The 13,424-nt window shown below is 51.6% G+C and overlaps 1 protein-coding gene across 2 annotated transcripts in view; it reads right to left on the bottom strand.

The window, feature by feature from the left end:
* Positions 1 to 109: 109 nt before the first annotated feature.
* Pcif1 (PDX1 C-terminal inhibiting factor 1) overlaps positions 110 to 13,424 on the bottom strand; it is a 14,444-nt gene continuing 1,129 nt past the window's right edge. For both annotated transcript variants that reach the window (XM_013011051.1, XM_013011052.1), the window contains 16 exons: positions 9,814 to 9,986; positions 8,241 to 8,383; positions 8,022 to 8,146; positions 6,853 to 6,990; positions 6,552 to 6,682; positions 6,285 to 6,439; positions 5,351 to 5,498; positions 5,184 to 5,267; positions 4,868 to 4,967; positions 2,970 to 3,132; positions 2,142 to 2,314; positions 1,922 to 2,008; positions 1,653 to 1,837; positions 986 to 1,079; positions 708 to 883; positions 110 to 605 (listed from right to left, as the gene is read on the bottom strand). In XM_013011051.1, coding sequence (XP_012866505.1) covers positions 380 to 605; positions 708 to 883; positions 986 to 1,079; positions 1,653 to 1,837; positions 1,922 to 2,008; positions 2,142 to 2,314; positions 2,970 to 3,132; positions 4,868 to 4,967; positions 5,184 to 5,267; positions 5,351 to 5,498; positions 6,285 to 6,439; positions 6,552 to 6,682; positions 6,853 to 6,990; positions 8,022 to 8,146; positions 8,241 to 8,364 — 2,109 coding nt within the window. In that variant the 5' untranslated portion in view covers positions 8,365 to 8,383; positions 9,814 to 9,986 and the 3' untranslated portion in view covers positions 110 to 379. The remainder of the gene's footprint in view (positions 606 to 707; positions 884 to 985; positions 1,080 to 1,652; positions 1,838 to 1,921; positions 2,009 to 2,141; positions 2,315 to 2,969; positions 3,133 to 4,867; positions 4,968 to 5,183; positions 5,268 to 5,350; positions 5,499 to 6,284; positions 6,440 to 6,551; positions 6,683 to 6,852; positions 6,991 to 8,021; positions 8,147 to 8,240; positions 8,384 to 9,813; positions 9,987 to 13,424) is intronic.

Genomic DNA, 13,424 nt, shown 5'->3' with positions numbered 1-13,424 from the left:
ATGGAACATGGAGTCCCAAGGGTCATGTGAAGGGGAAGCCTGGATGTGGAGAATCATCCCAGAGGTAGCTCTAGGCAGCCCTCTCTGCTCTCATGACCCTCACACATTGTTGGTGGGGTTCTGTATTTCCTTTTACAAATGAAACAAGGCAGCAACAGGGTCAGTGTGGGGCTGGGAAGACATGGGCCTATTTACAATAGAGACTTGGAGAGAGTCCGAGGTGGGGAGAGGAGGCGGAGGCAGGGAGGGGGAGCCCTAGCAGAGCCATAATATTCCTATGTCACTGGCAGCCCAAGTCCTGCTGCCACCCCAGGGGAGGGCCCTGGAGTCCCAGCCATTCATACAGCACCCATGGGGCTCCTCCTCCCCGCAGGGTGTGTTAAGTGGGGTGAGGCTCTCGGCTAGGCCCCTGCTCTCGGCCTGAGTCCCGGTCCTTGGCCTCTGAAGATGAGGAAGAGCTGGAGCCATGGCTTCGGGCTGACTGCCGGTAGGCAGTGGTCAGCTCCTGTAACCGCTCAGGCGTCGGTCCCCACTTGGTAAAGCCAGGTTCGTTCTGTAGGAAGAGCACGGCTGTGTTGTGGACGGCCTTGTAGTGCATTTCCTCCCTGTGGGCAAAGGCAGCTGCTCAGGGTGGGGCTTGGCCTGGCTTGGTCATCTGGCCTGGCCAGCCCAGCCCTCCTTCCCTCCCCTGCCTCTTGGGCACCCACTTCTTGCAGATGTGCTGGGAGCCACTGCGGTATTCGTGCTCAAAGGCAGGCAGGACCAGCTGGTGGCGTTTGAAGCGGCTCTGCTCCATGCGGGTGAGCACTGGTGTGGGGGGTTCCCGCCACTCAGGGATGAACACGATGAAGGACAGGGGCTCTGGTGAGCTATCCAGCAGTTTCTGTGGAAAGGAACGGGGGATTGGGGGCGGGGACACATCAAGAGCTGCCCTCCAGGGCTCTGATAATTCTGCCTGCCTCCCCATTGGTAGCCACACACCCACCTCAAAGTGAGAGACCATCGCATCCATGAGCTCCTCACAGAATGGAGGGTTGGCCTCAAAGGAACCACTCAATGGGGCGAAGTCCAGACAGGGGCTAGGGATAGAAGATGTTAGGTCCCACCTGGATCCAGCCAAAAATGGGGAATCCCTCCACCCCTAGGCAGCCACACTGAAGAGATGCTATGGTCAGGCAGAGGCCAACATGCCCATTGGATGGATGAGGATAGAGGCTTGGGTACAGGGTCTTTGCCTATGCAGCTGAGGTGTTGGAGTTGTAAGGTACCACAACACAAGCCGCACCCAGGGCTTCCCTGGCTGCTGAGCACCAGGCCTGGCCCTTTCTTCTTGATGAAAAGCTATCCTCTTCATCTGGCTCTTCCTACCCCCACTGGTTTTGAGTCTGCCTTACCATTTCTTAGTGTCTGGAACCAGACTGGTCCTACTCCAAACCTGAGCTGACTCACTGAAAAGTCTGCAGACCAGGTTAGGTATTACGTGTCTGCCCATAGGGCCCAAAAAGCTGAGGCTCCCAGAAGTGAAGCAGCATGTCAGGGCTACCCATAAGACTGCCTGCCTCCAAAGCCCTAAAATCTTAGGGAACAGCTGGCTGAAGTGGGACCCATGCCCCGAGGACCACTTCCTGGGCATGGGCAGAAGGGGCTCTCACCCTCGGGAACCAAAGTAGCCATCTGTGTCAGGGAAGGCAGAGCAGTACTGGCGGAAGTAGCAGTTGAGGGGTGAGGCAAAGCACTCAAAGCTGACGCCGAAGAGTCGGTGGAGAGCCTCAAAGACGTGCACAGGCAACGATCCCTGCAGGCCAGTCCCCTCATAGAGGCCCACTCCAAACATCATCTGCAGCGTAGCCAGTCAAGAGTCAGGCCCGGTCTCCCTGCTCCCTCCAAGGGGAGCCCTTCCCCAGCTGCCCCAGGCCTGTACCTGGTATCGCCGAAGAAGACACCAGACCCGCGGTAAGAACCGCTCTGAGGCAGAATCATCGATACAGCTGTAGCGGTAAAGGAGCCACTGTGGGACAGAAAATGGCTTCAGCAGGGGCCCCACACCCTCATCGAGGGTCACCTGCTGAGGTCTGTAGGTCAAGAAAGACCCCAAGCCCCAAGTTAGCCTGCAGCTAGAGCCTCCCCCACCAAGCTCTTACCAGCTTGCTGAAGTAGTTGCGGCTGACCTTGACCATTTCTCCCTTATACCGAATGCAGACCACATTGTTCTCCATGTGCATCTCCACGCTGGGCATGGGGGGCGCGGACACGGCCAGCCGCACAGGGTAGCAGTACACTAGGCGGGGCTCCATCTCGGAGGCCTCCACCTCCTCTGTGGACAGGGAGAACGGTGAGGGGCCAGCCTGCCCAGTACGACCTCAGCACCTACTGTGTGCCATGTGCACTAAATGGAGCCAGAAAAGCCTCATTCCACAGGTCAGTAATGGTGGCTCAGGCAAGTTCAGTAAGAAGGGACCAAAAAGCCATTCAAAATAAAAGCACCAGGTAACTGGCAGGAACTAGTCAACATGCTTGGCACTGAAGCAGACCCTATTTTCCTTGTCTTGGGCCTAGAAAGCAAGTAGGCTCAAGCCCTTGGATTTCACTCCTGGGCAGAAGTATGAGAACTATGTTTCCTTCATGGAGACCTTTGAAGGGCAAGCAGTTTACCTGAGATAGCTATGCATGCCCGGTCCTCTGGTCAGGTATTGCACCTCAGTCTGGGGAAAGCAAGGCTCGCACAGAGAATGGATGGAAGCTAGATGCCCCTACTTCCTGACATGTCTTTATCCGCTAACTGGCTCTTCCTCTCTCATCACCTCTGTCTTCCAGAGGAGTGCTGACACTGGCTAGCCAGAGGACACATCAGGTTTTGACCCAAACATGGGAGATAATGGACTCCCAAACCAGGTCATGGCCTTGAGGCTCAGCCTCAATTGCTCCCTCCAGCAGAGCCTGGGCCACAGAGCTGATGTCACTGACCCTACCTGGAATATTGTTTTCCTTGAGGATGGCGAGGTGCTTCTCTCGGATCCGTTTGACATATTCCAGGGAGATGTGATAGATCTTGCTGCAGATTCCTTCCACAGAGTCCTTGGCTGCAGCTGAGACGTGGGGGCCACACTGCCTCCGCAGGTGCTCCAGGCGGTCCTGGAGAAGACTCCAGATCAGGATACTTGTGGAGGCCAAGGGTCTCAGCCGGGCTGGCAGGCAACTGCAGGGCTGTTAGATTCCAGCAGTCCTGGTTTTGAAACTGGCTCTGCTACTTACTAGCTGTCACTTTGACAGATCCCTTGACTTCTCTGAATCTTTCTCAACTACCAAGGGAATTCTGAGAGGTAAAAGTGATCAGTCCCCTTGAGGATTTACCATGCCTCTGGCATGCGTGTCTGATACATGCCGGCAGTGTTTGTTGGCATTACATAGTACTGCAGCCCATGCCAACTAGTGGAGAAACACAAGCCAGCAGTGTTCTGGCTTACGTTTGCAATCCACCAGAGCTAGCCAATTCCAACACAGAGTTTGGTGCAGATTTAAAAAGTGAGCTTTGAGCTACTTGTAAGTCACTGTAGGCAGTTCTGATTTTGCTGAGTCACATGTGTGAAACTGGAGTGAAGATGAGTCACCCTGGCTTGTGAGCACACCTACCTTTGGCACTCTCTACGTGTCAAGTACACAGTTACTACTGTGAAGTGCAAAGCCTTGTAGTCTTGTGGAAAAGAGCCCTGAAAAGAAAGCCCTTTGCTAGTGCTGGGGATGTACTTTAAGAAGAGATGGGTTCTGGCCAAAAAAAAACCAAAACACAGAAATGTTCTGGACACATTAAGAAAGGGTGATGGCTTTAACTGTAATACAGACAAATATAGAAGAGAAGGCAGTTTGTCAGTCTGTTTCCAAACATCTTCTCAGGGGAGATGTTGAAAAGGGAGCTCTTTGTATGTGGCCAAGCTTAAAATTGCATTAGATGTTAATGGAAATGTTCTTTGGGAAAGAGCCAGGAGCCTGGATGAACATCTCCAGTCATGAGTCTGGGGACTGAGAAAGTCAAGGTTTGCTGTTGTAACCCATCTATACATACCCAGAGGTAAGGAAGGCTTCCTGGAGGAGGTAGCCACAGAGCCTCTGTGTGTGTGTGTGTGTGTGTACCAATTCTGGGGCTTGAACTCAGAGACAGAGCGTGTGTGTGTGTGTGTGAGAATTCTAGGGCTTGAACTCAGGGCCAGAGCCTGTGTGTGTGAATTCTGGGGCTTGAACTCATCCTAGGTGTGTGTGTGTGTGCGTGTGTGTGTGCGTGCGTGTGTGTGCCAGAGCCTGTGTGCGTGTGCCAGAGCCTGTGTGTGTGTGTGCGCGCCAGAGCCGGTGTGTGTGTGTGCGCGCCAGAGCCGGTGTGTGTGTGTGTGCGCCAGAGCCGGTGTATGTGTGTGTATTCTGGGGCTTGAATTCAGAGCCTGGGCACTGTCACTGAGCTCTTTTGCTCAAAGTTAGTGCTATGCTATACTACTTTGAGCCACAGCTCCACTTCCAGTTTTTGAGTGGCTAATTGGAAATAAGAGTCTCATGGGGAGTTTTTTTGCCTGGGCTAGCTGCAAACCTTGATCCTCACATCTCAACCTCCTGAACAGCTAGGATTATAGGCATGAGCCACTAGCATCTGGCTTCCCTTAGCTTTTTGTTCAAGGCTAGCATTATAAGTTGAGCCATAGCTCTGCTTCTGGCTTTTTGGTGGTTAGTTGGAGATGAGAATCTCACAGACTTTTCCTGCTTCTGGGCTGGATTTTAATTGCAATCATCAGGTGTCAGCTTCCTGAATAGCTGGAATACAGGTATGAGCCACTGGAGCCGGGCCACCAAGCCTTTTAACTGGCCTACCCCAGGCCCCACTCACCATGTAGTCCTCCTTGGAGGCTGAATGGTCCTTTCGAAGCCAGCTGAAGGTGTCTTCCACATTCCACTTGACCACCTTCCTGCTGTCGGGGGATGCACTCCTGCACACCAAGGGCAGAAGAAAGGGCTCAGTCATTCAGGTGTCTGCTCTATCACCCTCTCCCCACAACCCACTTGACACACTGAGGCACTGGCTCCCAGGCCCTTGTTCTGTTTTTGGGAGCAATGACTGCCTTGCATAGATGAGCCAAGGCAAAGGTCCCTAAGACCTTCCCCTCTGACCACGGGCCTGCCTCATGTGGGGCAGAGAGCCAAACCTGGACTCAATAAGCCGCCTGGCAGCCTCTGCATATTTGAAGAGCAGGCGCTTGGCTTCCTCCCGGAACTTGATTCGAGATAACCTGGGTTCAAACAATGGCAGAGTTAGAGTCCATCTACACATGACTGGGCACAGAAGCCAAGTGGCCCAGCTGAGGGGCTATACCTGATGGGAATGTCATTCATGATTTCGCGAAACATGGAAGGTGACACAACTGGTTCACAGTTGCTTGGCAACAGGGGATCAGATCCTTTGTCTACCACCTTGCGCTCCAGCATCCAGCGGTTGAAAGATTCACGGGGAGGCTCAATTCCTGCAGAATAGGAGCATTGCTGAGGATCTGGATCTAGAGCCAATGGGCTCTAACAGGCTTCTGCCTGGCACACAGGAGGCATAATGTTGAGTAGTGAACAAGAGATAGTTCCTATTAGCTCTAGGAGACATTTCCTAGACTATATTCTGGTAATCACTAATAGAGTTTTTGTTTTTGTGATAGTTGCTTGTTTCTTAGGCTAGGGTCCCCCTATGTAGCCCAGGACTGGCCTCAAACTCGCAATCTTCCTGCCTCAGCCTCCTGAGTGCCAAGATTACAAGTATGGGTCACCACACCTGGCTCGAATCATTTTAAGTTTTACAGTGTTAATGAGTGCTTATAGGGTAAGAAGGGGAGAGAAAAGTTTATATTTCAGCAAAGTCAAGCAAACCTCTATAAAACTTAAAAGCTGCAGTTTACTGAGAACTTATGTACCTATGAAGCACAGGTATTCTTGTTTTAATTCTTTTACAGATATGTGAAAAGCACTGACATTACCTAACAAATAGTAGGTTCCAGCCACCCTTTATGTAAGAACAGGTATTATCCTTGTTTGAGAGATGAGGAAACCACAGCACAGAGAAATTTAAGTGATGGGCCTGGGATCACAGAGGCAGCAGACAATAGAGCAGGACTCCAACAGGTCTGATCCCCTCAATGCCTTCTCTGCAGCACCAGACTCCCCTTCATCCCTTCTTCATCCTTGAGCCCACATGGTACAGCCCTAGCTCTTGCTAAAGGTGGATGGGAATGGGGGAGGGGAGGCCTGCAGCTGGGGATGGTTACCTTCCCGCTGCTGGCACAGCTCCCGGTAGTGCTGCCTAAGCTTCAAGATTAGCTGGGAGCGAAGCAGCTCCACTTCAGGATGTGGAGGCAGGATCTCTGAAGGCCCTCGGTGTTTGATGACAGCATTGGTCTGGATATCCAGGTCCCAGTACACCCTTGAGACAGACAGGAGTGCTGAAGATGGCCTGCCCCTACCACCACACCCCACAGTCCCAGGCAGGCTGGCCATCAGCAATGGTGCCTGCGAGACAATCCACAGAGACTCACTCAGTGGGCCGGAGAAGTGCTGCCTGCTGTTTATCTTCAGAAGATGCACCCCAAATCTTCAGAGTTGGGGTTCCTGGGATGCTGGGCGAACTGGGCACCGACTGGCCTGTGGGTGTCACAGGGATTTCAATCTGGAGCAGAAGAACCAGAAGCAGCAGGTCAGAAGACAGAAAGCAGGCTCTAGCACCTAACCCTGAACCCTGGTGAGCTGTAGCTCAGCACTCCCTCGAGCCCGAGCCTGCTGGCTGCCTGCCTGGAAGTGTCCGTGTACCAGCTAGGTCTTGAAACCCCACACACTCACCTTAGGCTTCTTTACGCCATTGCCACTTGGCTGCTCTTCGGAGAGCTGCCGCTTTCTAGACTTGTTCTCAGCTAGGGGGGCTTCCACCAAGCTTGAGTCTTGGGGTAGTGGGGTTGCATTCAGCCCCAAAGGGTCCGACTAGGGGAGGAAGAATAGCAGAGTTGCAGCCAAGGCTGGCAGCTTGGGAACCCCAGTACCTTGAAATTCTCCTGCCCTCATGTTCTGCTCTTATTCCTCAGAGAAGAGCAGAGGGCTGGACTGCAAGGGGAGAACACGGTTCTGCTGCTGCCTGCTACTTGCTACTTTGTGGGCTCCAGTGAGCTACTACTCTCTTCTTCATTCCCTCATCTTCAAACGGCCATGCTAATTATCTCACCAATGAAAAGATTATGACAGTGAGTATAACTTGCACAAGATCAAAACTCAGTGCACTAATTGATCTTCCTTCAGAAAATAATGAAAGTCCAGAGCAAAACTCAAGAAATGCTTATTAAAAAAAAAAAAGGCTCAGGATAGACCTCCTTTGGTCACATAACGGGGTGAGCAGGTGCAATCCTGCTTGATGTTAGCTGTGAAGCCGTGGTTGTCATTACCCCTCTGAACCTCTGGTCTTCACCTGCAACACAGGATGCCACCTGCCTACCTAGAGTAAAAGCTACTCTAGCCAAGAGAACCCAAAGGCTAAGCTCCTACCAGACAGTCCATGCCTGCATTCTGCTTTACAGACACATTTCAGTTCCTAGACCACTCTTCTTACCACTCTCACGTAGCTAATCTCACCTTAAAGGCTGATTCTTGGAATCATTTCCTGCCCCTGTGATCCTCCCCAGGCCAGGCAAAGTCCCTAATGTGCTCAAACACCTACAAGTCCACCACTATAATCCTGTCCCTGCTAGCAGAGTTTGAACATGCCCAAGGCAAGGCAGCGTGTCTATCTCCACACCTTTCTCCTTTGCACAGGACCAACACAGCGGTTCTCTATGCTGCACTGTTAGAATCATCTGTCTGTCTCCCATTTGAATGTAAGTTCCATGAGGTGACTGTGTCTTGTGGGACGTCGTATCTATAGATGTCAGCATAGGGCCAGGCGCTCAGCTGAAGGGGTATACTTGAGGAAGGCCCACATGCTAGAGGCTGCTCTGAGACTGCCACCCCAGGCTGCCACTCACAATCACATCATGCTGGCCCAGCACTGGCATCTCCCACAGGGACTGGTTGGTGAATCGGTTGAAGTAGTAGGGACGATTCTCTCTCCGGCTCCAACACTTCTCCCAGCCTGCGTGCACCAGTTCCTCTGAAACAGGCATGGAACCAACCAGGCCAGAGTTGGGGCTGCTCTTGGAGCCACCTTTCTCCCTGGCTTGTCCCCCTTGACTCCCCACCAGTACCTGGGAGATCCTGTACCAGGCGCACTGGCTTTGGAGAACAGGGCTGGCTCTGATTGGAGGTGCCCGGGGAGTGACTCAGCAGGGAAGCTTCCTCCCGGGGGCTACCGTGATTCTCATTGGCCATCTCAGCACCCACACAGGACCTGCCACACAGAGGACCAAAGAGTCAGCTCCTCCTTACCAGACAGTGCCCACCCACCGACATGGAGAAATCCAACCCAGCCCTGCCATGGGGAGCACCACCGAAGGCACCCTGACATCTAAGTTTAGTTCCCTCAACTGTAAGAGGAGTGCTCTCCTGCTTAAAAGTACTTTCTCCAGTTCTCCTCCATCCTCAAGTCTTGACTGTGCTTCTAGCCAGTGCCTCTCCTCAATGCCAGTAATACCAGCACTGTTGTTTTATCAACTGGGGTTCTCATTAGGAATAGGAGATTGGTTCAATGCACTCTCAACTTGCTACCTGGACCAATGGGAGCTCTATTAATCCTGAAAACATTTACAAAGCACCTATAGTAGCAAACAAGACAGAACCAGGTCTGCTCTCGAGAATCTACAAGAAAGACCAGTAGTGAGGAATCTTCCTCTTGAGGAGTGGAGGTCGGCACAGTATTTTACTGCTACCAATCAGTAAAATCTCAGTGATGCAAGGGAGGCTGGGAAAGGGACTTAATCTAGCTAGTCACCTCGTTCTACACTCAAGGACAGCAAGCAATCTGTTTCTAAAGGAACTTGTGTGAGCTGGATACCGGTGGCCCACACCTGTAATCCTAGCTACTCAAGAGGCTGAGATCTGAGGATCACGGTTTGAAGCCAGCCCAGGCAGAAAGTCCCCGTGAGACTCTTACCTCCAATTAACCACCCAAAACCAGAAATGGTGCTGTGACTCAAGGGGTAGAGCACTAGCTATTAGCACAAACAGGCTCAGGGACAGCACTCAGACCCTGAGTTCAAGCCCCACAGCTGACAATTAAAAAAAAGGAGCTTGAGCATCAAAGGACTAATTCAGTCCTTCAGAATTCCCAGGTAAACACTGGCTTTACTTACTATCAGCAAGGAGGCCAGCTTCCTCAGCTTTGAATTACCCTCCCCCACCCCCTTCCCTTCCAAAGTACATCAAGCCAGAAAGCCTCAGGGGCAGAAGTAGTTCCCAGCCTGGGACTATTAAAACCCCAGGAGGCCCAGTGAGATCTAAGGGTGACTAAAGTTGTTTTCAATATGTCACAACACCCACACACACAAAAAATTAACCCTACCCAAAATAAAACCACAAAGGCAGATTGAAACATCTTTAACATGCTGAATTTTTACCAACTCATTGTGGCCACGCTAATCAGGAGCCTTGATTGGCTGTTGACATAAGAATCATGGGGATATTGATTTTATTGTACATTCAGTCATAGACTCTTTTGTTAATTTGGAAAGGAAAAAAGTAAATGGTTCTACTTAGGGTACAATATGGCAGATACAAACACAGAGCACAGGACATGGATACAACACAAGAAGGCCTTGGTAACAAAAAGGCTTGGAATTGTTGCTTGGGGGCTTGAGCTGAACGAGCACCCCCCTTTCTCACCCTCTGGGGTCTGCAATGCTAGCATGAGAGGGTTTTCTTCTCCAGCCGGGCTGACCCCACGTCACAGGATCCCACAGAAGTAGTGGGGAGGCCTGAAGGAAGGCTCAGCACAGGTGGGTGGGCGGGTCAGCAGTGAAGTGGACAGGAGCCCTGGGGACACCTGGCATCAGCAGCTGGAGAACAAATAGAAAAAAAGAGAGTCACTGACCCACAAATGCTGCCAGGCAGGGACAACAGCAACCCCTAGGGCATGAAACTCTGGGGGAGGGGAAGATTTAGAGCCTCCTAACCAACAGGTTTGCAGTTCAGAACGTTGGACCCCATGATCAGAAAGGGCCCATGTTCAGGAGGGCCCTGAAACTGGTTTAATCAGGAGAACTAGGCTCTACTGTCATCAATCTGAAATTTTTCTTCTGTGCTGTAGATCAAGGCAAGGCCTAGAGCCTGAAAGACAAGCCTTCTACCACAAATTACACACCCAGGACAGAATCTGGGTGAATGTGTTTGTGGGCCAATCCTGGGGCTTCACCTCAGGGCCTGGGAGATAACCCTGAGCTTTTTTGCTCAAGGCTAGCGCTCTACCACATGAGCCACAGCTCCATTTCCAGCTTTTTGGTGGTTAATTGGAGATAAGAATTTGAAAGACCTTCAATGATCCTCAGATCTCAGCCTCCTGAGTAGCTAGGTTTACAGGTGAGCCACCAGTGCCTTTCTTTTTTTTATTTTTTAAGATGGGGGTTTTGCTGTATTGCCCAAGCTAGTGTCCTACTACTGACCTCAAACAATCCTCCCCATGACTGTTACAGGGCATGCTATAGCAACTGGCTTTAAATAATTTTAAACAAAAGGTCTATGTTTTCATTTTGAATAGTAGCCTCCACAAACTGTGGAATCAGCTCTGCCAACCAAAGTGCTCTTAGGCCAAAGAAAGTGACAGTGGGGCGCCGGAAGCTCACACTCCAAACCCTAGCTATTCAAGAGGCTGAGATCTGAGGATCAGGGTTCAAAGCCAGCCCAGGCAAAAAAAGTCCATGAGATTCTTATTTACAATTAACTGGAAAAAAAAAAAAAGCAAAAACTGGAGCTCTGGTTTAAGTGGTAGAGCACTAGCCTTGAGCAAAAAAAGCTCAGGGGCAGCACCCAGGCCTTAAACCCAAGCCCCAGAAAAATGTGAATAAGCACAGGCATTATAGATCTGGGCACCATCCCAAGCCACCTGCACAAATGGAAGGCACACTTTTTTTTTTTTGGTTGGTCATAGGGCCTGAACTCTGGGCCTGGGCACTGTCCCTCAGCTCTTCAGCTCAAGGCTAGCACTCTACCACTTGAGCCACAGCACTACTTCTGGCTTTTTCTGCTTATGTAGTGCTAAGGATTCAAACCCAGGGCCTCATGCATGCAAGGCAAGAACTCTAGCACTGAGCCACATTCCCAGCCCCAGGTTGTTTTTTTTTTGACCAGTAATGGTGCTTGAACTCAGGGCTTGGTCTCTGTCCTTTAGCTTCTGCATTCAAGGCTGGCACTCTAGCTAGCACTGGAGTCACAGCTCACTTTTTTGGTGGTTAACTGGAGATTAGAATCTCACAGACTTTCCTGCCCAAGCTAGCTTCAAATTGGAATCCTCTGTGAAAGACGGTTTGAATAATGTCTTGAGGGGAAAAAAAAAAACAAACATAAAGATATGTTACGGAACACATCCAATTTATCTTTATTTAACAATGTTTCTCCCAAAAAATGGTCTGAAAATACTGCACCAGATAGAGGCACTTTGTAGACCAGAACAAATGAGCACAGCTTAGTGTGAGGGCAAAATGCATTTTCAAACTCAATCTGTATCGGAATCATCTGGGGACTTGTTTAAAAAAACAAAAAGGGGCTGGGAAGGTGGTTCCGTAGTAGAGCGCTTGCCTTGCATACATGAGGCCCTGGGTTAGATTCCTTAGCACCACATAAAGCAAAAAAAAACAAGTTGGAAGTGGTGCTGTGGCTCAAGTGGTAGAGTGTTAGCCTTGTGCTGAAGAGCTGAGGGACATTGCCCAGGCCCAGAGTTCAGGCCCCACGACCGGATGGAAAAAAAAAAGCCAGGTACTGGTGGCTCACACCTGTAATCCTAGCTACTTGGGAAGCTGAGATCTGAGGATCCCGGTTTGAAGCCAGCCTGGGCAGAAACATCCATGAAACTCTTATCTCTAATCACAAAAGAAAAAGCCAGAAGTGGTGCTGTGGCTCAAATGGTAGTGCTAGCCCAAGCCCTGAATTCAAGCTCCAGCACTCGCACAAAAAAATAAAAAAATAGGTCAGGTGCCAGGAGCTGGTGCCTGTAATACTACTTAGGAAGTTGAGATCTGAAGATGCTGGTTCAAAGCATGCTCTGGCAGGAAAGCCAACGAGAGTTTTATCAGCCAGAAGAGGAGCACCAGCCTTGAGCAAAAAAAGTTGGGGGAGGAAGCGGTGCTGTGGCTCAAGGTAGAGTGCTCGCCTTGAGCTGAAGAGCCCAGGAACTGTGCCCAAGCCCAGAGTTCAAGCCCCACGACTGACAAAAAAAAAAAAAAGCTGGGGGACAGTGGCCAGACTCTTGAGTTCAAGCCCCAGGACCAGCACTCCCCCACCCCAAGAAAAAAAAAGTCTCAAAAATGAGTGAGAAAGCCAAGAGAAAGCACAAGGCTGGGTTGAGGCCCTGGTATAGCAGGCACCAAAAACAAAATAACCTCAGCAGCCAGGCGCCGGTGCTGACACCTGTAATCCAAGCTACGGAGGCTGAGATTGGGGCTTGAAACCAACACCCCCCCGGGGGGGGGGGAGTCTGTGAGACTCCTGTCTCCAATAAACTTATCAGAAAAAGCTGTGTCACCGAGGCTCAAGTGGCAGAGCGCTAGCCTTGAGCACAAAGGGGCTCAGGGCCGGCGTCCAGGCCCCGAGTTCAAGTCCCAGGACCAGCAAAACATGAAACTAAAAATAAGAGGTTCCTGAACCCTTCACATCTTCAAAGTCAGAAACAGGGAGAGGAGCCATGAGAAGAAAAAAAATAAATCTGCAGGTTCCCAAGGCACCTCCATTTAAAGGTGACACCGACTTGCAGTCGTTAGGAGCGGAGGGCGGCCCGGCTCGGGGCACGGCGAGCGCCGGGCATGCGGGAGATGCTGGGCTCAAACCTCACCGCACGTTAAAAAAAGGTGGATTCGTCAAAAGGCTATCGGCCCGCGGGGGAGATCCCGGCGGTGCCGGCCGCACTCCGCTCCGGCCCGGCCCGCCACGCCCCCCGGAGCTCAGAACCCGGCACACTCCACACGCTCAACACCAGACAGCGGCTCTTCTCAAGACAAAGCTTTTATTTAGCCTGCGGCGTCCCGACCCCCCCACGCCTACCGCCGTCGACGCAGCTCAGCGAGACCTAAGGACAAATAACTGCAGCTGCGCAACTGGAGGAACCTACCAGAAGGAAAAGAGCCCCGATTCCGGGATTGGAGTTAAGACGGGGCGGGAGCATCTCACCGGCGTGCCAATCAGAACGCTCCGGGCCGGCGGGGCGGAGTCACGGGACTTACGGGCACGTGCGCAGGCGCGGGGGCGGGAGCGAGCGAGCGAGCCCGCCCGGGAGCGAGCGCGCCCGG

The sequence above is a fragment of the Dipodomys ordii genome, unplaced genomic scaffold (assembly GCF_000151885.1).
Source record: "Dipodomys ordii isolate 6190 unplaced genomic scaffold, Dord_2.0 Scaffold13, whole genome shotgun sequence".
Taxonomy (NCBI): Eukaryota; Metazoa; Chordata; class Mammalia; order Rodentia; family Heteromyidae; genus Dipodomys; species Dipodomys ordii.
Note: the sequence above shows the minus strand (reverse complement) of the source record. Positions and strands in the feature narration are given on the sequence as shown.